General features: G+C 41.1%; 1 protein-coding gene and 1 pseudogene across 3 annotated transcripts in view; one reads left to right on the top strand and one right to left on the bottom strand.

Moving 5' to 3' along the window:
* Nucleotides 1-686: 686 nt before the first annotated feature.
* On the top strand, nt 687-1797 carry LOC148146141 (small ribosomal subunit protein uS17 pseudogene; annotated as a pseudogene).
* A 2134-nt stretch (nt 1798-3931) lies between these two features.
* The window catches only part of slc31a1 (solute carrier family 31 member 1), a 75500-nt gene continuing 55844 nt past the window's right edge, over nt 3932-23587 (bottom strand). For all 3 annotated transcript variants that reach the window (XM_043719873.2, XM_087998548.1, XM_087998549.1), the window contains exons 2-5: nt 21940-22104; nt 13550-13616; nt 9297-9465; nt 3932-8310 (exon numbers count right to left, since the gene is read on the bottom strand). In XM_043719873.2, coding sequence (XP_043575808.1) covers nt 8109-8310; nt 9297-9465; nt 13550-13616; nt 21940-22062 — 561 coding nt within the window. In that variant the 5' untranslated portion in view covers nt 22063-22104 and the 3' untranslated portion in view covers nt 3932-8108. The remainder of the gene's footprint in view (nt 8311-9296; nt 9466-13549; nt 13617-21939; nt 22105-23587) is intronic.

Genomic DNA, 23587 nt, shown 5'->3' with positions numbered 1-23587 from the left:
GGCTTTTGTGGTGGTAGTGTTCCTAACTCTGAGGTAGGAGGTTTGGGTTCACGTCCTACCTGCTCCAGAAATGTGTAATAATATCTGAACAGGTTGATTTATTTTTTTTAAATTAAAATGGGTGGAATTACTATACAGAGGAACCCCAATTACCTGAAGGACACGGGCAGGGATAATCAAATGCCAGCTAACAGTTCAACCAAGCATTGGGACCTGTTGATCTTGCTGGATAATCGAAACCCGGATAATGGAGGTTCTTCTATACACCACCTTGCTCCAATTGCTTTGTTCAATTAGGTATGTGGCTGTGCCACATCTGATGGATCCAACTTTGATTGGTCTTGATCATTTTTGTATGTATATACAATATATTTCTGATTATAGAGGCTGGTTACATTCAGTAAACATTCCCAGGAATACAACAAGCAGCGCGGTGGCACAGTGGTTAGCACTGCTGCCTCACAGCGCCAGAGACCCGGGTTCAATTTCCACCTCTGGCGACTCTGTGTGGAGTTTGCACATTCTCCCCGTGTCTGCGTGGGTTTCCTCCGGGTGCTCCGGTTTCCTCCCACAATCCAAAAATGTGCAGGTTAGGTGAATTGGCCATGCTAAATTGCCCGTAGTGTTGGATGAAGAGGTAAATGTAGGGGAATGGGTCTGGGTGGGTTGCGCTTCGGTGGGTCGGTATGGACTTGTTGGGCCGAAGGGCCTGTTTCCACACTAAGTAATCTAATCTAATCTGAACAAGATTGAATTCCTATTATTCATGCAATCAGCAATTCAGTGTAACTACAAAAATAATCTTATTTACACAGGCACATGAGTGACCCAGCTGCACGTGATCCATTCTTTTATTTGAGTTGTTGTACTTTCTGCTTGAGACACTTAAAATTAATTTACGGGATGAGAGCATTGCTTGTTGGGCTAGCATTTATTGCCTATCTTTTGTTGCCCTTGTAAAGTTGGTGGTGAGCTGTGTTCCTGAAACGCTGCAGTCCACTCCCAGTGCTATTGGGGGTTCCAGGATTTGGACACACTGATACATTTCCAAGTCAGAAAGCATGAAATGGCAGACACCAGACAGAGGGGTTACTGAAAGCAGCCCACCACCATCCAGAACAAGAAACAAGTGCTTGTGGGTGAGTGCAGCAAGGAGAAGCTCCTCTGCTACCACTGCCTAGGTTTTAAAGCCCCACGAGAGGTCATTAATGGAACCTACATCAACAAATGTGCATTCACTGTGTCAGTCAGGGGCTGAATGCTGACACGTGTCGTGAATAAGTTAAAAGTGCGATAGACCACTGTTCTTTCCGGAAATTTACCTGCTTTTCATTAGAAAGTTCAACCACTTGAAGCAACACAAGAACACATTTGTGCTCCTATTGCCCTACTTTAAGGTTATGTAAAATAAAGACAGTTTAGACCATGGGTGTTGGGGGAATGGAGGAGAGTGTGTGTTGGCCTTTCAATGCAGCTGTGCATTTCAATGTCCTCAAGGTCACAAAAGCTTCAGGAGCAAAACAACAATTCCAGAAATTCTGAATAAAGTGAATAGGTCAAAGTATTGGAGGGGAACCCAGATAGTGGTAGTATTCCCTTGTCTCTGCTGCTCTTCTCCTTTTAGATGGAATTAATCACAGGTTTAGAAGGTGCTAAGGAGCCTTAATGAATTTCTACGGTGCATCTTGTAGTAAAAGCAACAGACACCATGCGAGTGTCAGAGATAGAGGGAGGAAGTGTTTGTAAAAGTGATTTTACACAGTTACTCAGAGGGTACCAGGAATAAATCAGTTTGAATAGGAGTATCAGCCAGGGCAGAAACTGGGTCTGATGGAGAGTTTTCAGAAGATTTGTAGCTCAAGTTGAGGTTCTGGATGTAGGTTGTTCACAGAAGTGGAAGGTTTGTTTTCAGACATTTCGTCACCATACTAGGTAACATCTTCAATGAGACTCCAAATGAAGCACTGATGGTGTAGTCTGCTTTCTGTTTCTTAGGGTTGGTAATGTCATTTCCTATGGTGGTGTCATTTCCAGTTCCTTTTCCTTAGTGGGTAGTAAATGGGATCCAAGTCAGTGTTTGTTGATAGGGTTCCAGTTGGAATGCCATGCTTCTCGGAATTCTCGTGCATGTCTCTGTTTGTTTGGCTTGTCCTAGGATGTGTTGTCCCAGTCAAAGTGGTGTCTTTCCTTATCTGCATGTAAGGATACTAGTGACAGGTGGTTATGTCTTTTTGTGGCTAGTTGATGTTCATGTATCCTGATGGCTAGTTTTCTGCCTGTTAGTCTAATGTAGTGTTTGTTGCAGTTCTTGCTAGGTATTTTGTAAATGACAGTTTTGCTTGTTGTCTGTATAGGATCTTTCAAGTTCATTAGCTGCTGTTTTAGTGTGTTGGTGGGTTTGTGGGCTACCATGTTGCCACAGGGTCTAAGTAGTCTGGCAGTCATTTCACAGATGTCTTTGATGTAAGGCAGAGTGACTAGGGTTTCTGTACATGTTGTCTGCTTGTTGGGGTTTGTTGCTCAGAAATCGGTGGACTATGTTCATTGGGTACCTGTTCTTTTTGAATACATTGTATAGGTGTATATACATGTATTGTATATACATTGTATATATTCCTCTGCTGTGTATAGTTTCTTGGTGCTGCAGTGTGGTGGCTCGTTGAAATGTTCTAATGCAGCTTAGTTTGTGGGTGTTGGGATGATTGCTTCTGTAGTTCAATATTTAGTCCGTATGTGTTGTTACCCTGTAGACATGGTATCATGGTAGCCCACCAACACATTAAAACAGCAGCTAATGAACTTGAAAGACCCTATACAAACAACAAGCAAAACTAATGTTATTGACAAAATACCTTGCAAGAACTGTAACACTACAACATTGGACAGGCAGAAAACTAGCCACCAGGATACATGAACATCAACTAGCTCCACAAAATGACATGATGCACTCTCACTCGTATCCTTACATATGGATGAGGAAGGACACCACTTCTATCGTACAACACATCCATCCTAGGAAAAGCCAAACAGAGACACGCGTGAGAATTCCTAGAAGCATGGCATTCCAATCAGAACTCTTATCAACAAAAAACAAGAGTTAGACCCCATCTACCACCCCATATGAAAAAGAACAGGAAATGACACCAACCCTAGGAAACAGGCTACACCACCAGTAATTCATTCGGAGGCTCACTGAAGATGTTACCTAGTATGGTGATGAAATGTCTGAAAATGAACCTTCCAGCTCAGTGAGCAAACCTACATCCAGAACTGGGTCTGAATTTTTGGAGCATGACCAAACTGATCATGTTTTTCCCTATTTGTCAAATCCCTTATTAAAAGCAAAATGACACATTTTGTTTATATCACCCGCTCTTTGAAGACACCTTCACATTTCCCAGGATCTTGTGCTATAGAACATGTTACCAATGAAGAAAGGTTGGATAGACTGGGTTTGTTTTTCTTGGAACATAGGAGGTTGAAGTTTAAGATTGTGAATAGCTTGGCTAGAGTGGAAAGTATGTGGCTTTTTCCCTCAGAGTGGGGTAGTCAAATTACTAGGGTACACAGGTTGATGGTGGTGGTGTGATGACTTTAAAAGAGATGTGCATGCAAGTGTTTCACACAAAGGGTGGGGAGTGTCTGTAACATGCTGCTAGAGGTGGTGGTGGAAGCAGACACAATAGCAACATTCAAGATGCAAAATACATGAGTAGGGAGGGATATGGAGATTGTAAGTGGAGACAGTTTTTGTATGGAATCTGTCACCACGGGCTGAAGGGCCTGTTCTTGCGTTGTATTGTTCTTTGTACTCACTGATGTTTCTATTTGGAGTGAATTTATTTTGCATTGCTCCGATCTGGCAGTGTGCTCAATGTTCCCGTAATCAGCTATGTAAGATAGGTTGTAGACACAAGAAATAACAGCATAGTTTGATAAGACAAACTAATAGTTTATTGGAAATAAGCATGATAATATATTATGATTTTCCAGTACCAAAAATTGTATTGTACAATCTCAAAAGAATTGTTTCTGACAGCTCACCAGTAAGGTAACATTGCAACACTGATGTGGAGTGGGAGAAAAGTCATCAACACATAAGAACTGAGAAATCAAATTACAAGACAAAGGCTTAACTAGGGTGACCATTGCTCACGTGTTTTCAGGAGATAATCAAAGGCACTGAATTCCAAATACAAGCTGAGTAAAGCATTACCAAATTTTAAAGGGTGATTTAAAGAAAACAATAAAACACCTTAGATAAGATTGACAACCAAAAATTACAATACTTTCCAATATATCCTTTTACTATCTATATTCAATATGAAATATGATGGCCATTTATTTCAGAAGGAAAATACACTTTGTATCACAGAGAAGTCAGATTTGATGTTCAGCTATATTAATAACCCCATGTCAATAGCAGTTTTGGGAGCGCAAATGTGAAAGTAGCAGCACAAACCAGCAAGAGCACTTGTCATCTCCTGCTCCAACATCTAAATGCATTACAGCCAAACACACAGATCCAATCTGGAGTCAAGTTTTACTTTAAAAGTACCAGTGATTCTTTCTGCTCATCTTGAGTTTAAAATCTGAAATGGAATGCTTTCAGTGGCAAAGCAAATGCTTCCTTCAAATCATGCAATTTTTAAAAGTACCAAAGGACAGGAACATTTTGTATGCACCTAAATACAGGAAACTGCCATTCAGCGTTGGTTAGTCCAAATGACACTGTACAATATCATGGATCCTCATGTTGGGTTACTGGCTGCAGTACAAATTTGAATGACAATATTCATTGACACCACTACATTAAGTTAATGAATCGGAGACAATAGAGATTTTGCAAACCTGTTTTACTTCAGCAAACACTACGAATGGTGGTAATCTGAAACTAAAAGCAGAAAATGCTGGAAATACAATGGATCAGGCAACTGTGGAGAAAGAAAGAGCTGACCAGATCAGTGATCTTTTGTCAGTTATGAGCATTTCCAGCATTTTCTGTTCTTAGTTTCAGATTACCAGCATTTGTAGTGCTTGCTGATGTAAAACAGGTTTGCTAAGTCTCTTGCCTCCGATTCATTAACTAATATAGTGGTGTCAATGAACATTGTCATTCACATTTGTACTGCAGCCAGTAACCCAAAATGAGTATCCATGACACTGTTTAAAGAGATTCTGCTGTAAAATAAAACAAAATGCTGGAAATACAAAGGATCAGGCAAGCTGTGGAGAAAGAAAGATCTTACCAGATTAATGATCTTTTGTCAGTTGTAAGTATTTCCAGCATTTTGTTTTATTTTACAGCAGAATCTCTTTAAACAGTGCCTATTAACTACAGCAATCAGAATCTTGACAAACTACAGAAAAAAAATCCCAATAAAAGCAGGAGTCCAGGAGAAAGTATTGAGTAGAGGACAGTCCAAACTATACCTGCATCTGCAGGCTTGGTTCATGTGGTCAGGTCGTGTAGTGTCACTGAGCAGCTAATATGAACAAATTACTTTCTGCAAGATGAGGAAGACGACTCCATTCCAAACACAGCCCTCAAAACATTATATTTTAAATTAACTGATTGCAGCTCAGAAGTTTGTCATTCTCACCCCAATACCCCCATTAGCTAGTTTCAAGTATACACCTAGATGATACCATTTTACAAAAACTCTTTAACATTATAGAGAGGGGAGTAGTGTTACTTAGTGGTGCCTCTGGAAATTCTGCCCTGGAGCTATCATTGAACAAGACTGTTGTACCTTTTTAACGTTGATCAGATTCAAGTTGTAACGCAGGTATTAAACAGTAGCACAATCTCTTAATTCCTTCTGTTAATCATGATCTTTACATCAATTTTTTGGGAAATACCAGACCAAAAAAATGTGACATATGAAGTACTGCTAAGATTGGTGGGGAATCAGCATAACATTAGTGAACAAAATTAAAACCTTTGAGATGAGACTCTGTGTGGGATATGTGACCCTCCCAGACAACATCATCCCACATCTCATGGGCTGCTAGAAGCCCAAAGAAAGAGCATGGTCATACAACAGATAGCTACATCTGTATTGACTGTGTCAAGTACAGTGTAAACTTCAGAAAAAGTAAGTTTATTTCAAAACACTGAAGATCTTCTAAGGTGTATCGCATTGACTGACTTGATGACTGAAAGACACCACAGATCCAAATCTTTTGGAATAATCAGGATAGTCAGTCTGGAGTCTTCAAATTCTTTAGATGCTTAGTGTGTTCTTTCTTAAGCAAGGTTTTATAACTGTTTAGTGACACTGGATAAAAGCCATTTCACCCAACCATGTGGTCACTGATTCCAGTTGGTAAGAATAGATGTAGTGCATCCAGTATTGTTGGGGAGGATAATGGAATTGAGCCAAGCAGCTCACTATTCTAGTGGAAAGTGCACATACATAGGTGCTGGATGTAAATAATATTCAGCCTGAACTGTAATAGTCCCCTTGATGGAGCAACCTACAAACTCAATTGCAGAGTCTACTTGAGTACAGGAGACCAGCCAGCACTTGTGGAATCTCAACACATCAAATGATTTGAAACAGACTACAAACACCCATCGCCATCTTGACAGAACAGCAGGTTTCTGTGGAATGATTATCTAAGTTAGGCCAAATGGTCTCCACAATCATACTTTGCTTCATAATCCTTGAATACCAGCTGGAGAAGAGGAATTTAATCATGTTGATCTCACAGACCTTCAAAGCTGCGACTAGAACTTATCAATAGAATTAAGGACTTGATTGAATTAATTTCCTTGCCCCCTCCCCGAAGGTCATCCTTAACTAAACACAGGCAAAAAAAACGCAATTATTTGAAATAATGTAATAGGCCAAAACTATAGTTCCCTCAATTTTTGAGCTGCTCTGGCTTACAATCACCAGTTGATTAAAACCAATTTCTAAAAATAAATTCCGGAGGACCAGTACCTTCATTCCTATTGGTCCTGAGCAAGTTTGTTCCATTCATGTGTATCTGTGCAGGCCCAGCAGCACCCAGAATTAAAATGGAGTCTTTCAATCCTCCAATGACTAAGAGTACAAATACTCTGCTAGTCAATAGTGAGGAAAATTCCTACCATAAACACCAGATAACCGCAGAGAGCTATCTGGAATCAATACATAATTTTCTTTTTAAATTACAATTTCATCCAGCACAAATATAAAACATTTTATGAATCAAGGATCCAAGCATCAATTTTGAGAACCAGGAGGTTGAACAATAAGATGGGGTTGTAGGCAGGAACGCAGATCACAGATGGTACAGATGCACTTCTGCATTCAGACTTTAAAAAAGTGAACAATTACATTTTAAAAATCTTGACATGAACAAAACAAATACAATTTCTTGCTATTAAGATTATGTCTGCCACTGAATATTTTACTGATGGAACAGGTCATTTTAAAAAAAACTATTCATGAAATGATCATGGAGTCTTGGTCCTGATAGTATTCAGCTTTGTATAACACATTTGAAAATTCTATATTTTAAAAAAAAATCACTTCACTATTCACATATTCAGAGGAGAAAATCATAGAGTGAGTTACATCCTCACTTAATTATGGCATTTCTGTCTACAAACTGATCTGCCATATCAATATAAAAAATATGGTTCTGGCCATAACTGTTTGTCACTTTAATTGTGGGAACTATGGGAAACTACAAATTAAAACAGGAATTCAGTTAGATAGTTTCCTTGATGAGAGCTTTACATAATCCTGTCTGAGTGAAGATAACATTGCAAAGATTTAATGAACAACTCCAGGCAAAGAAATGGCTCATCGTTTAGGATTCCTAGCACACTTCGTTATACATAAAGTTGGAAGTCACTGCCCCAGCACCATTACCCAAGATCATGCCTCAGGTTTCTGTAAAGAAAGTGTAAACCTGCTATTTGGCAGCAATTAAGGCATGAAAAAACCCAATTTGAGCAGCGATCCTTCAACTGGAGTCTGAACAGAGTATGTTAGTAAGTGTATGGGGGTGCCTGCATGTGTGTATACGTGTGTATTTTTAAACTGGCTGAATGGTCATTGCCTGCTTGGCAGATCATTGTGCTGGGGAGTGCAATTTGGTCACTGCTGTTGTTAATGGCAGTGTTCAGTGATGTCCACCACCACTGCTTTCTTCCAGCTGAAGAGGAAGTATCCAGCACCTGCGCCCAATGCCACAGCAATGCAGAGGTAACCGTTGTAAGTCATAAAGACCAACATAAGAAAATAGCTGATGACCACTTGTATGATGTGAAGTACAGTCTGGATGAGGTGGGGCACACTGAACATCTGCTGGCTGCAAACAAAAGGATTAGAGTCAATGAAAAACCCTAGTTCTTCAGGGTCAAATGAACAAGTGATACAGTTTTTTGAGCAGCATATTCAATTGCTGCTTCCACCACCTCAATTATTCAATGTGAAATTACAGTTGGAATGGACAAGAAAGTAATTCAGATTATAATGCAATATGCTATCTGTGGTGTACTTAATAATGGTCAGCTTCTCCTGCATCAAAGTCTGACCACTTCACCAAATTCAAAACTGAAGCCCAACTGGGGCAATTCCCTTAATTAAGTCACATTTCCCAACAACATTTTGCTTTAAATTACAACCAAATTTGGAAAAAGAGATGCAAAAAGATGCACAGATTGGGTTGACAGAATATTTTCCCTAGAGTTGAAATGTCTAAAACTAAGAGGTATGCATTTAAGTTGGGAGGGGCGGAGGGGAAAGAAGAGTTCAAAGGAGATGTGAGGGGCAAGTTTTTTTTGCACACAGTGTGGTAGTGGTAGAGATAGAGGCAGACACAGTTGTTTAAGGGATTTTTAGTTAAGCACATGAATACGCAAGGCATGAAGGGGTATGGACCAAGGGCAGGCAGAAGGGATTAGTTTAATTTGGCATCACGTTCAGCACAACATGGACCGAAGGGCCTGCTCCTGTGTTGCACAGTTCTATGTTCTGGAAGCAATTTACATTAGCACTATTGCACAATAGCTACTGCCCTTTGTTCCTTCCCCATCCCTCCACTGAGGTATTGATCCAAACCTGAACAAACTTAGACCAAAATCAGCCACTGCTCAATATCTCAGCACAGGCCTGTCCACAAATCGATAGGAGGACATGCAGTTTCCAGAAAACTGCAACTGAGCCACCAAGGTTGGGGTTGTTGTGGTACGGGAGGTGCAAAGCCAAGGCTAATTGTAGTACCAGTCTCCCCGTCCCTGAAATTCTGACCTTTCGGGGTGAGTACCAAATCAAGATATGTTTTGCATCACTCACCCAACAGTTTTGTGCGTTTCCATCAGGATTGTCCCATTTGGTCCAGGAACAGGCATGGAATTATAACGAACATTAACCTGCGATTTCCGAAGCAAACATTCTCGACTGATTTTCAGCCCTTCATAAGCCAATGCACAGAGGAAGACAACCACACAGGCACCGACCATCCCTGCAGAAAACAAACAAAGAAAGACAAGGTTAGGATTAAGGAATCTAGAAACGTGGCAATTTGTTGGACCTACATACTTAGGAATGATTTAACAGAGGCATAGACTGTGTCATAGGGTCAGGAATGGAAGAGAGAAAAGTCAGCAGGAGCATCTCAGCTCACACGGTGACAGAACACCAATTCTTGCCTTCAATCTCACTTGTTGCTACTGGACCTAGAAGATGCAAAATGAGTAAAGAGATGTTTTCTGAAAAACTGAATGATAACAGTGACAATTTGGAATGAGGAAAACATCTTGTTCATTGGAAGATTGGTGCATGTGAAATCTAGAAATAGCAAGGCTTTGACTAATTCCAGCTGAAGCCAGTTTACCACAGAGAACCAAGGCCCTTGTGAAGCAGTGGTAGTGTCCCTATCCTTGAATCAAGAGGCCTGGGTTCAAGTCCTACCTTCTCTGAAAGTGTGTAATAACAATTCTAAATAGTTTCATTCGTAAATACCTACAATAGAGAACATTCACATCTGTCAATATTTCCACGTGATGGAAAGTGCTCCTTCAGTTGTTAACACACACTAATACTAATTCCTTGAGTGGCAGTGACCTCTAAATATCTCTCATATGACTATTCTCCACATGTGAACCTGAAATCAGAATCAAGATTAATAGCACATGAGACAATGACCTGGGACTTGAGTCTGTCTGTTCTGCTGTGTCTCAGTTAGCAACACACTTTCCTCAACATCAGAAGGTTTTAGGTTTCAAACATCAACCCAGGTTTTCAAAAATTCATTCAGTGGATGTGCACTTTGCTGGCTGAGCCAGCATTAATTATCCATCTGAAAGTGGAGGGGGTGAGCTGTACTCTTGAGCCACAAGCAGCTCATCTGCTGTTCGGGACTGAGTTCTAGGATTTTGACTCAGTCACACTGAAGGAAGGGCAATATATTTCCAAGTCAGAATGGTGAGTGGCTTGCAGGTGGTATCCCCTTCTACCTGCTGCTCTTGTCCTTACAGATGGGTGCAGTTTGGAAAATGCTATCGGATGGGTCTTGCTGAATCTCTCCAGGGCATCTTGTAGATCTTACACATTGCTGCTAGTGTCACTTAGTGATGATTTAATATTCGCAGTGTCAAAGTGGTGGATGAACTGTCAAGTAGCTGCTTTGTCCTGGATGCTGTCAAGTTTCTTTAGTGTTTTTGGAGCTGCAATCGTCTAAGCAAGTAAGGAGGATTCCATCACACTTCTGACTTGTGCCTTGTAGACAGTGGACAGGCTTTGGGGAGTCAGATGGCGAGTTACTCACTGTAGTATTCATAGCCTCTGATCTCCTTTTGTGACCTCTATTTTCATAGCTAATACAGTTCAGCTTCTGGTCAGCAGTAACCTCCATGATGCTGATAGGGGATTCAGTCATAGCAACGTCATGGATAATGTTTAGATTCTCCTTTTTGGAGATGGTTATTGCCTGGCACATGCCTGCCAAAATCTGCAAATTGACCATTTGGACATGGACTGCTTCAGAATTGAGGAGTCACAAATGGTGCTGAACATTGTACAACCAACAGTAAACATGCTTATTTCTGACCTTACGATGGAGGGAAGGTCATTGCTGAAGGAGCTGAATATGGTTGGACCTGAGACACGACCCTAAGGAACCCCTATATCAGGTATTACTCGAACCAGAAAGGGTTTTCCCACGAATCTTACTGACTCCGGTTTTGTCGGCCCCTTGATGCCACATTCAGTCAAATGTGGCCTTATTGTAGTCACTTTCATCTCACCTTGAATTCAGCTCTTTTAGACCATGTTTGAACTAAGGCTATAATGAGGTCAGAAGCTGTTTTGCTCTGGCAAAACCCAAACTGTGCACATAATGCCAATACTCAAGTGAAGTACTGAGGGAGGGCTGCATTGCAGAAGTAGTGTGTTTCAGATGATGCATTAAGAACCAAAGCAATTGAACAAACGTAGACTGCTTCATCATTCGTTAAGACCATGACAGAACCTCAACATCAATTCCTCATATCGCCCTATTGCCCTGTCAGCTGAACTCCAACAATATAGTGATAATAGTCGCGAAGGGGTACTTATTGACTTAGCATTTACAATATCCTGTGCTACAGAGCATCATGGATTATCGTCTCGATCTAAAATGGCCTTACCCTCACCTTGAAACTATGTTCCAGTGCTAGACTCTAGAGCAAGGTGATCTAGCCTCTCAACAACTATCCAATCAAACTTTTGGAATTTTATACTTTGTGAGACCACCTCTTGTTCTTCTAAATGACAGAGAATATAAACCCAAAATATTCAAACTTTCGTGATAGGATGATCTTCTCAGAAAGCCATTGACAGAACCTTTTACTCACTACATGTATTTCCTTTATAATGCAGGGAATTCAAAACTATAGATAGAACTCCAGATATAGTTTCAACAAATCCCTACTTTTTGTCATTTACATAAATGATTTGTATGCGAGCATAACAGGCACAGTTAGTATGTTTGCAGATGACACCAAAATTGGAGGTGTAGTGGACAGTGAAGAGGGTTATCTCAGATTACAACAAGATCTGGACCAGATGGGCCAATGGGCTGAGAAGTGGCAGATGGAGTTTAATTCAGATAAATGTGAGGTACTGCATTTTGGGAAAGCAAATCTTAGCAGGGCTTATACACTTAATGGTAAGGTCCTAGAGAGTGTTGCTGAACAAAGAGACCTAGGAGTGCAGGTTCATAGCTCCTTGAAAGTGGAGTCGCAGGTAGATAGGATAGTGAATGCGGCGTTTGGTATGCTTTCCTTTATTGGTCAGAGTATTGAGTACAGGAGTTGGGAGGTCATGTTGCAGCTTTACAGGACATTGGTTAGGCCACTGTTGGAATATTGCATGCAATTCTGGTCTCCTTCCTATCGGAAAGTTGTTGTGAAACTTGAAAGGGCTCAGAAGAGATTTACAAGGATGTTGCCAGGGTTGGAGGATTTGAGCTATAGGGAGAGGCTGAACAGGCTGGGGCTATTTTTCCTGGAGTGTCGGAGGCTGAGGGATGACCTTATAGAGGTTTACAAAGTGATAAGGGGCATGGATAGGATAAATAGACAAAGTCTTTTCCCTGGGGTTAGGGAATCCAGAACTAGAGGGCATAGGTTAAGGGTGAGAGGGGAAAGATATAAGAGACACCTAAGGGGCAACGTTTTCACGCAGAGGGTGGTACGTGTATGGAATGAGCTGCCAGACAAAGTGGTGGAGGCTGGTACAATTGCAACATTTAAGAGGCATTTGGATGGGTATATGAATAGGAAGGGTTTGGAGGGATATGGGTCGGGTGCTGGCAGGTGGGACTAGATTGAGTTGGGATATCTGGTCGGCATGGACAAGTTGGACCAAAGGGTCTGTTTCCATGCTGTACATCTCTATGACTCTATGAACTGCAGTCCACCATTTTAAAAAGTGAGCATTTAAAGGGGTCTCACAGATGCTAACACTGGCCAGTTCTCTACTACAGCTAGTTAAGAGCTCTCAATCCCAGAATCTCATCTTGTGACATAACACAGAGTTTAGGATATCCTGCAGCACAGGCTTCAACATTTGCCAAACCAGCTGGATGTAAGACTTCATTCATCTTTCCCAATCTAGCATTACTTTGAATATGAAATACCCTTGTGTTCTAATTACAGCCAAGTCCTTGCTCTTCCCCATCTTGTCACCTCTTCCAACCCAACATTTCAAGATCGCCACGTTCTCCATCTCAAATTCTGGGCTCTCTTGGCCCCTCCATTTTAATTGCCATATCAATGGTAGCTGTGCCTACTGATGCATGGGCTCCAAGTTCTGGAATTCCTTCTCTAGACACCTGAGCCATCCTTCATGTTTAAGATGCTCCTGAAAACCTATATCATTGCTAAAGCTCTTGATAACCTGTCCTAATATATCATTCTGGGCTCTGCCAAATTTTGTCTGTTAATTATTCTTAAATAATCTTGGGACTACAATGGTGTCGAAGATGCTATTTAAACACAAGGACTGTTGCTCAAGTCTCCAACTGCAGATTGTAGCCTCTGAACTGCTATAACATCAGTACTCACCTCCAACGGAATTGATCACTAGCCCAGGGAAGAGCAGCTCCACTTTCTTATACCCAAAGTAGAAGGTCTGAGGGATAAAGGAATAGCAGCATGAGACTCAGATTAGATTGAAACCACAAAATCTAGCTAAACATTCAAACTGTTTTCACTCCCACCACGTCCCAACCATGGTAAAATAACAATATTGTATTCCAGAAAGTCAGATGGTGAAAGAGAGAACTGGAAAAGAAATGTGTGGTTTCATAAGCATTTATTTGCAGGTATAGAAATATACACCTTCCAACCAACTAGTTGAGACAAGCACCAGTGAATTCCCATTATCTACACACAAACATAACTAATATACAATTAATGGTGCTGGACAAATGAATGATTAACAATTAGGAGGTGATTACTCAAATCCTCAATGACGGGAGAGCCCAGCACATTGGGGCAAAAGATGACACTGAAGAATCTGCACCTCTCATCCTGAAGTGCTAAGTGGACAACCCAACGTGACCTCATCCAGAGATCCACAGCATCGCAGATGCCAACATTCAGCCAATTCGATCACTCCATGTGATATCAAGAAACAGCTGAAGTCATTGGACACTGCAAAGGCAATGGGCCCTGATGACATTACAGCAATTGTACTGAAGACTTGTGCTCCAAAACCAGCCACACCTCAGCCAAGCTGTTCCAGTACAGCTACACCACTGGCATTTACCCAACAATGTGGAAAACTTCCAAGGTATGTCCTGACCACAAAAAGCAGGACAGATCCAACCTGGTCAATCGCCTTTACTCTCACTTGTCAAAGTGATGGAAGGTGTCATCAAGTGCTATCAAATGGCACTTACGCAGGAATAACCTACTCAGTGACACTGTTTGGGTTCTGTCAGGGCAACTCCGTTCATATCCTCATTACAATATTGGTCCAAACATGGATAAACAGCTAGGTAAAAACAATGACTGCAGATGCTGGAAACCAGATTCTGGATTAGTGGTGCTGGAGAAGCACAGCAGTTCAGGCAGCATCCAAGGAGCAGTAAAATCGATGTTTCGGGCAAAGGCCCTTCATCAGGAATGCAGGCAGAGTGCCTGAAGGGTGGAGAGATAAAAAGGCTGGATAAACAGCTGAACGCCACTGAAATGAGAATGATTGTCCTTGACATCAAGCCAGAATTTGACTGCATGTGGCATCAAGGTGACTTTGCAACTTTGGAATCCACGGGAATTGGGGGAAAACTGTGCTTGCTGGAGTTATGCCCAGCGTAAAGTGAAATGATTATGATGTTGGAGGTCTGTCATCTCAGGGTAGTGCCCTAGGCCCAAACATCAACTGCTTCCATCAATGATCTTCCCTCCATCATAAAGTCAGAAGCTGTTTGCTGATAATTTCACAATGATCAGTACCATCATGACTCCTCAGATACTGAAGCAATTTTTGTCAAAATGCAACAATACCCAGATAATATTTACGTTAGGGCTGTGAGTAACATTCGTGTCATACAAATGACAGGCAATGCCAATCTCCAGGAAGTGTGTCAAGTCATCACCCCTTGACATACATTAGTACTACCTACACTGAATCCCTCACTAGCAACATTCTTTCTTTTTGGGGCAGGGGGGTTTGCAGGTGGTGGTGTTACCACGTATCTGCTGACCTTGTCCTTCATAGTGGCAGAGATCACACTGTGAGAAGGTATGTTGATGGAGCCTTGCTCAGTTGGGGCAGTCCATCTTGTTGATGTTGCATACTGCTACCACTGAGCTTGCTGGTGGAGGGAGTAAATGTTTAAGGTGGTGCTGTGGTTTTAAGCCAAGATGCCATTTTATCCTGAATGACATTGAACTTTATTGTTGAAACTTGGAAATGTATCACTGTTCTTTCAGTGTTGCTAGGTCAAAGTTCTGCAAATACCTCCTAACATTATTGTGATGACATCTACAGCAGTTCAAGGCAGGAGCTCACCATCTTCTGAAGAACAATCAGGGATGGCAACAAATGCTGATCTAGCCACCAACACTCACACTTCTCCCTTCCCAAAGGAATAAAAGAGAGTAGCCCTGACAGCTGTCTTTTTAAATAAAAATAGTTTTGTACAAAAATTTCAGAACAAATGAAAGTTTTCATTTCTTTACAAAGCATTACATTGCAAGCTATTTTCCTTGAAAGACCCCTAACAATTTCCTCAAATAATATCCTAGATTAGTTACAGCAGAGGCCATTCAGTCCATAGTAGCTGGCTCTCTAAAGGAGCAATTCACTTAGTGCCACACCCATGTCTTTTCTCGTTTTCAGATAATGATTCAATTTCCTTTTGAAGGCTTTAATTGACACTGCCTCCACACGTAGGTAGTGCATTCTGAATCCTATGATTCACTGTGTGAAAGTGTTTCTCAATGCCTCCAATGCACCTATTGTCAAATATTTTAAATGTGTGGTCTTTCACCAGTGAGAACCATTTTACCTCATGTACTCTATCCAGACCTTCATGATTTTGAAGACGCCAAACATCTTTCAACCCGATCTTTCCAAGAAGAACAATCTTCACCTCTACAATCTATATACCAAACTGAAGCGCTTTATCCCTGGAACTACTGAAAATTATTTCTGTATCCTTATATCCTTCCTAAAAAGTGACAGTCAAAACAGGACATTACTGTAGTTGAGGCCGAACCAATATGAAACAATCCAACAGTTGGTGACTACAGAACAACCTTGGTTATCCAAACATCAATTATCTGAACTTCGGATTATCCGAACAAGATCTCAAGGCCCCTGTATATGCATTTCAACTGAAGCAGAAAAATTCTATTCCTCATCCATTTATTGCATTGTTTTGTAAACTTGAACAGGAATATAGATGCAAGTATGCTTTAATAAATAAATAACTTCCAAATATACACATGATTCGTAACATTAGAGTTAAGTCTTAAACCTTTCCTAAAAAGGCTCTCCGGTACTTATTCATCCCAAGGACAAAGGTTTTTGACTGTGAAAACACAAGAACCACCTATGTGCAAGCCCGAGCTGTGCGCTCTAACAGCAAGATTGCCTTCTAACATTGACTCACTGTTTTGCAAACCCAACAATTTTTTTTAAAACTCAGTTCATTCTTGGGAGCGTTATGTCAAAAAATGCACTTGCACTTTTTGTTTTCATTGCTTTTTCCTACTGTTATCCCATGACTTCCTTTTCCCCAAACAAAAGGTAGTTCAATATTTTTCAGCTGACAAGAAAACTTAATATTTACATTTTCTTGTCAGCTGAAAGATATTGAACTACTTTTGTTTTGATGAGAGTTAATACACGTGAAAATAAATAGGAGGAAAACTTGACGGGTGTTAACACAACGAAAAAAAATTACCCCTAAAAAAATTGATGAGAGAATGGAAACTGAGGTCACCGAGAAAAATCTTCTCTCTCTCTCTTGCTCCCCCTGTATTTTGTCCCTCTCTTTTTCTCAGAGCTTGGTGGTCGCTGAGGGAGGGAGGGACAACACTTGGTTAGTCTGAACGGCAGGACGACACCAAACAGAAAAAGATGCCAGTTGCTGTCAAGGACCGGGATAAAACAAAGGAAAACGTCAGCAAAAGAATTTCAGACTTCAGTCAAACTCTGGCCAAACAAAAAGTGATTTTATTTGTAAAATATCATGAATTTTTGAGCAATATCCAGTGTTTGTACACATTTTATCAATTGAATGAAATAAAAACACTGTAAACATGCTTTATGTAATTAGGTTCAGTATGGCTTCCTTTGTTTACAATCAGATCAGTTATCCGAACAAAATATTCTCTGCCTGTCTCGTTCAGATATTCGAGGTTATTCTGAACATCTATCCATTTAGTTTTAGAGATTACTTTTATCTTTTGCATTTGTTTCATGCCAGTAAGATCGATCTATCATTTATCATTGACACTGTAATGTATATAGTGCATTATCCCACTATGAATAGTTTATCTATATAACATTCAGTGAATGTACTACTATCCTTCAGCTCACCCATTGTACACCAGGATCCCACTTAAAATATTGACAAACAGAATCCCATTTCCAGTATATCCACAACAGCCAGTATTTCAGCAAACAAAAATACTTTAAACAGCCCTTTTTACTTTCAGTGTGCTGAGCAAAGGGCCATTTTCCATTCTTATCCATCAGAAATGTTATGAAAGCAGTTGTACCCATCAGAAAGATTACACGGTGAAGCTTCATAAAAAGTGAATAGAATCACAGAGTCATAATTGCTACAGCATAGGATGGGGCTTTTCATTCCTTTGTGTCTGTGCAAACTTTATGCAAGATAATATCACCTAGTCCCCATCTAGCCCTATTAGTGTAACCTGAGCAAATTCTCTCTTCAGGCAATTATCCCTTTTCCAAAGCCATGACTAAATCTGCCTCCACCAAATCTCAGGTAGTGCTTTCAGATCCTAACCAAATGCTGCATAAAACCAATTCTCCTATCATCTCTGGTTCTTCTGCATTTCACTTTAACTCAGGTGTCTTCTGGTTCTCGTCTCTTCTAGCAACAGAAACAGTCACACTATTTATTCTGTCTAAATTCCTCATCATTTTTATCACTAACGATTCTCCTCTGAACCATCTCTTCATGAAGGAGGATAACTTGAGTTGTTCCAATTGAATGCTGATGTTGATCTTGCTTTGTGCACCTTGTGCGCAGCCATAACCTTGTATGCCTCACTCTGTCTAAACACCCTATTATCTGTATGTCCTTGTTTGTCATGATCTGCCTGTACTACTCGTAAAACAAAGCTTTTTGCTGTACTTAGGTATTTGACTACAATAAAAAAAATCTATTGCTATTGTTTAAATTCCTCATCTCTGAAAACATTGTTGCTAATCTTTCCTGCATTCTCATCAATGCCTTCACATCCATCCAGAAGTGTGATGCCCAAAACAAATAACAATTACTTAAATCTGAGAGCTCCAACAATAGTAACTTACAAATCCACAACCTCTACTGTCCAAAAGGATGAAGCCAGAAGACACATGGGAACATAGACACCTACAAGTCGCCCTCAAATTCACTTGATCCTACACAGAACTACATTGTGGTTCCTCCTATTGCTGGGTCAAAATCCTTTAACTCGCTTCCAAACCACTTGTGTACCTACACCCCAAGTACTGCAGAATTGTAAAAGGCAGCTCCCCTTCTCCGAGCTATTTGGGGTGAGTAACGTATGCTAGCCTTTCCAATGATGCTGAATGGGAGAAGTTCACATACCTGAGACTGTTAGGCTGCAGAATACTGCAGAAATAAGGAAGAATGAGACCATGTAAAGATTTTAAATTAAGGTGAGAATTTTAAACTCAAGACGTGGCCAAACTTGCAGCTCAGAGTACAGAAAAATCAGCGGAGTCGATGTGAGTTGCTGTACATAAAGATTCACTCAGATTCAAGTTTACCATGGATGGAACATGGGACACAGACTAGGGCAGTGACTAAATAAATGACATTTGGAAAGAGATTGCTGTTGTGAATGGCACTCTCTCTTCTATACACCAAAGTCCATATTCTTCACAATTACTTGTCTCTTTTAAGAGATGATTGTGGATTTCACAGCTGACATCAGACAATTTGGTGGCAGCAAGGATGGGAGAATAACGAACAGAAACAAAGTGCTGGAATCACTGATGAAAAATGCACAATTGAAACACTGACTTCAGTCATTCCCTCCCCAGATGCTGCCTGATCTGCTGACAGTTTCCAATATTTTCTATTTGTCTCCAACTTCGCAGCATTTGTACTTTTTCCCCCTTGTCAGTTTTATTGCCAGATGGATCTTTCCTCTTCCTCAATGCTATTCACCTTCATGAAGCTGTTCAGATTCCATAAATAAAAAACAAACTTTTTCTTTAAATAGGTGTACCATTGCCCTTTGAGTCATCTTTCAGTTCATAATTTTTTAGCGGTTACAAGTGACCTGGTCAGAGGATACTGCCAACCATTCTCGGTATGACTCAGAGATCTTGACCAGATGGACCAATGGGCTGTGAAGTGGCAGATGGAGTTTAATTCAGATAAATGAGAGGTGCTGCATTTTTGGAAAGCAAATCTTAGCAGGAGCTATACACTTAGGGAGTCATGCTGAACAAAGAGACCTTGGAGTGCAGGTTCATAGCTCCTTGAAAGTAGAGTCGCAAATAGATAGGATAGTGAAGGCGGCGTTTGGTACGCTTTCCTTTATTGGACAGAATATTGAGTACAGGAGTTGGGAGGTCATGTTGTGGTAGTACAGGACATTGGTTAGGCCACTGTTGGAATAGTGCGTGCAATTCTGGTCTCCTTCCCATCAGAAGGATATTGTGAAACTTGAAAGGGCTCAGGAAAGACTTACATGGTTGTTGCCAGAGTCGGAGGATTTGAGCTACAGGGAGAGGTTGAGGAGGCTGGGACTGTTTTCCCTTCATCGTCTGAGGCTGAGGGGTGACCTTAGAGAGGTTTATAAGGTCTGAGGGGCATGGATAGGTTAAATAGACAAAGTCTTTTCTCTGGGGTGGGGGAGTCCAGAACTAGAGGGCATAGTTTTAGGGTGAGGGGGGAAAGACTAAAAAGAGACCTAAGGGGCAACTTTTCCATGCAGAAGGTGGTATGTGTATGGAATGAGCTGCCAGAGGAAGTGGTGGAGGCTAGTACAAATGCAACATTTAAAAGGTATCTGGATCAGTGTATGAATAGGAAGGGTGTGGAGGGAGATGGGCCGGATGCTGGCAGGTGGGATTAAATGGGTTGGGATATCTGGTTGGCATGGAGAAGTTGGACCGAAGGGTCTGTTTCCATACTGTATGTCTCTATGACTCTGTGACTCTAAGTCAGAACCTGATAGTCTTGGGTAACAATGAAACAAACAGCACAAGAACCATGCTATGTAACTGTTGTGAGGTAAAGAGAGGTACTTGGCTACACATCTCCAGAAAGCTTTAAATCTGACCTAGAGGATCAGACTTCCATTCTTGAAATCATGTAATTTCACTTTTGCTTAATTTTTATAATGAGCATTGTTCCCAGCACTTGTTTAAACTGAAAACTACAACCTCAGTGTGCAAGAGATTCAATGATTGGTCTATTACCACAAGGAATAGAAAAATCAACAATAAACAAGGATCACAGTTGCACAATTTGTATACAAAAAAAAAGGTGAAAGTTTGATTTTTGAAAAAAAAAGAGTGACCTCCAGCAGTTTGGGGGAAGTCTAAACCCAATCGGAGGGAATTACTGCAGCAGTTTAATCAGATGACAGTTCCCAGCTCAGTGTGCTGTCTTCCCGAATTGCATATGAAACAGCAATCTGTTCAGTTTTGTTTTTGGCCTTTTCCCATACCCTTTTCACATCTCCCTCTCACCGGTGCACTCAATGTAATCAGAAATCTGTTCAACTTTTGTCCCCCTTGATGCGGTCAAGAGAGAAAACAACTTTCAGGCAGGGCCAACAAAATGTCCACTTACTAGAATTTTTTTTTAATAAGTACAAGCATTTAAACCTTAAACTGTGAATAAGCTGAATTCTTACAAGCAGCCAAGTGGAAATATTCTTCAGTGATATGTGGACTAAAGGACACTTCAAATGAAGTGCACGGTGGCTCAGTGATTAGCACTCCTGCCTCACAATGCCAGGGACCCGGGTTTGATCCCATCTTTGGGCGACTGTGTGGGTTTCCTCCCGGTGCTACGGTTTCTTCCCGGAGTTCAAAGATGTGTTAAATTGCCCATAGTGTCCAGGGATATATGTGGGAGGGTGGGGTTGCATCTAGGTGGGATGCTTTTCAGAGGGCTGGTGTGGACACGATGGGCCAAAGGGCCTGCTTCCACCCTGTAGAGGTTCTCTACTGAAAATTATTAAAAGCACAGTGAGGAAACAAAATCGCTGCAACTGTAAGCAATATTAACTATTCTCACAAACAGCCATCCCATGACTCACTGAACACCTAGTCACTTATCTTAATGTGAAAGGAGGTTCCAACTGTAAAGGAAATAATGTCTAAATTGAACACCAGTACAACAGTATTCCAACTGGTCCGTGTCCACACTGCATTCCCGAATAATATCAGTTTCTTCTATTCACCTAGGACCACACAATGAATCTTGAATCCCACCAACTTGCTGTTTAGACAAGGGTAGGCAGCAACTAGTCGAAGAGTGTGGTGCTGGAAAAGCACAGCCGATCAGGCACCATCCGAGATGCAGGAGAATCGACGTTTCGAGCAGGGCTTATGCTCAACATGTCGATCCTCCTGCACCTCAGATGCTGCCTGATTGGCTGTGCTTTTATAGCACCACACTCTTCGACTCCAATCTCCAGCCTCTACAGTCCTCACTTTCTCCATAGGCAGCAATTAATGTAGATCCTAAAACATTTGGATAAGTGAAAGACTTTACCATCATCATCATGCTACCCGAACCATGACCATGGCCTGGAGTCGAAGTGGGCGAGTGGTGAGCATGGCTGTCGGAGTTCATCGTCACACTGTGATGGCTGCTGTCATCCATTGACATATTCATTGTAGTGGTGGAGAAAATGAGTCCAAGACTCTCTATCAGAGTCTGCAAATAGAAACAAACAATTAGGTTTCTCTAGCTGGATATAAAACATAGACCAAACTGGTCCACAATAAGTCATTTATGCTCCAGGTTGATTGCAGAGATGGATTTACACCGAGTGATGCTTTGGAACAAAGCCAGTATTTTTAAAACATTGATCACGTAGGTTGTAACAGATTAATTAAAATGAACAAAAGTAAGACGCTGTTCTAAAAGGCACTAATCAAGTCATACGTAGAGAATATTGAGCCATGTTAGAAATATATTTCGAAGAGAAGCCACCTAAACAAAATATTTAGCCTTTTACCAGAAATAAGGTGAAGAAATGGGCTCAGTGGTTAGCACTGCTGCCTCACAGCACCAGGGTCTCAGGTTCAATTCCAGCCTCAGGCGATTGTCTGTGTGGAGTTTGCACATTCTCCCCATGTCTGCGTGGGTTTCCTCTCAGTCCAAAAGACGTGCAAGTCAGGTGAATTGGCCATGCTAAATTGCCCATAGTGTTAAGTGCACGAGTAACAGGGGAAATGGGTCTGGGTGGGTTACTCTTCACAGGGTCGGTGTGGATTTGTTGGGCCAAAGGGCCTGTTTCCATACTGTAGGGAATCTAATCTTAAAAAAATGAAAACAAGAGATAGAAAAAAAAGATTAGGTGAGGAAGCTTGTGAGAGGCTGCCAAAGATGGCAAGAGATTAGGGTCAGACGGAGATGGATCCAGGGGACATGACTGGAAAAGGGAGGAGCTGAGGGACAGAAGAGGAATGGGTGGAATTCGGTGGGATAGAAAATAGCAGAGTGAAGGGGCAATAGGTACAAATACTAAAGAAACAAAAAGTAACTTTCAGGGCAGATTTACTGACCAAGAAATATCAGTATTTAGTTGTTAGCATTTCAGCTGTTGGGGAAAAGTAAACCTAGAGGCCATTAATATAAAGTTATTACAAGAAATCAAACAAGTAATTCAGACAAAACATCTTGATTGAGGGTGTGATGAAAATATGTAACTCACTACCACAGTGGGTACTTCAGGAATATAGTCTAGATACATTTAAGGGGAAAACTGGGTAAATACAGGGATAAAGGAATTACCTTGATAAGAGTTAGATATGATAGGACTGAAGGCCAAAAGTGGAGAATAAACACTGGAAAGTCCGCATAAGGTGAATGAACGATTTCTCTGTTCAATATTCTATCCAGTTGTTTTTCTTTTATTTATTAGATTTTTATTTTTTAAAATTAGATTCCCTATAGTGTGGAAACAGGCCCTTCAGCCCAAACAAGTCCACACCGACCCTCTGAAGAGTAACCCACCCAGACCCATTTCCCTCTGACTAACGCACATAACCTATGGGCAATTTAGTATGGCCATTTCACCTGGCCTGCACATCTTTGGACAGAGAGGAAACCGGAGCACCTGGAGGAAACCCGCGCAGACACTGGGAGAATGTCTGTGTGGAGTTTGCAAAGTCACCCAAGGCTGGAATCGAGC

The sequence above is a fragment of the Chiloscyllium plagiosum genome, unplaced genomic scaffold, assembly GCF_037043375.1.
Source record: "Chiloscyllium plagiosum isolate Xiang-an unplaced genomic scaffold, Cpla_swu_hap1 HiC_scaffold_21, whole genome shotgun sequence".
Taxonomy (NCBI): domain Eukaryota; kingdom Metazoa; phylum Chordata; class Chondrichthyes; order Orectolobiformes; family Hemiscylliidae; genus Chiloscyllium; species Chiloscyllium plagiosum.
This window is presented reverse-complemented; position numbering and strand designations above follow the sequence as displayed.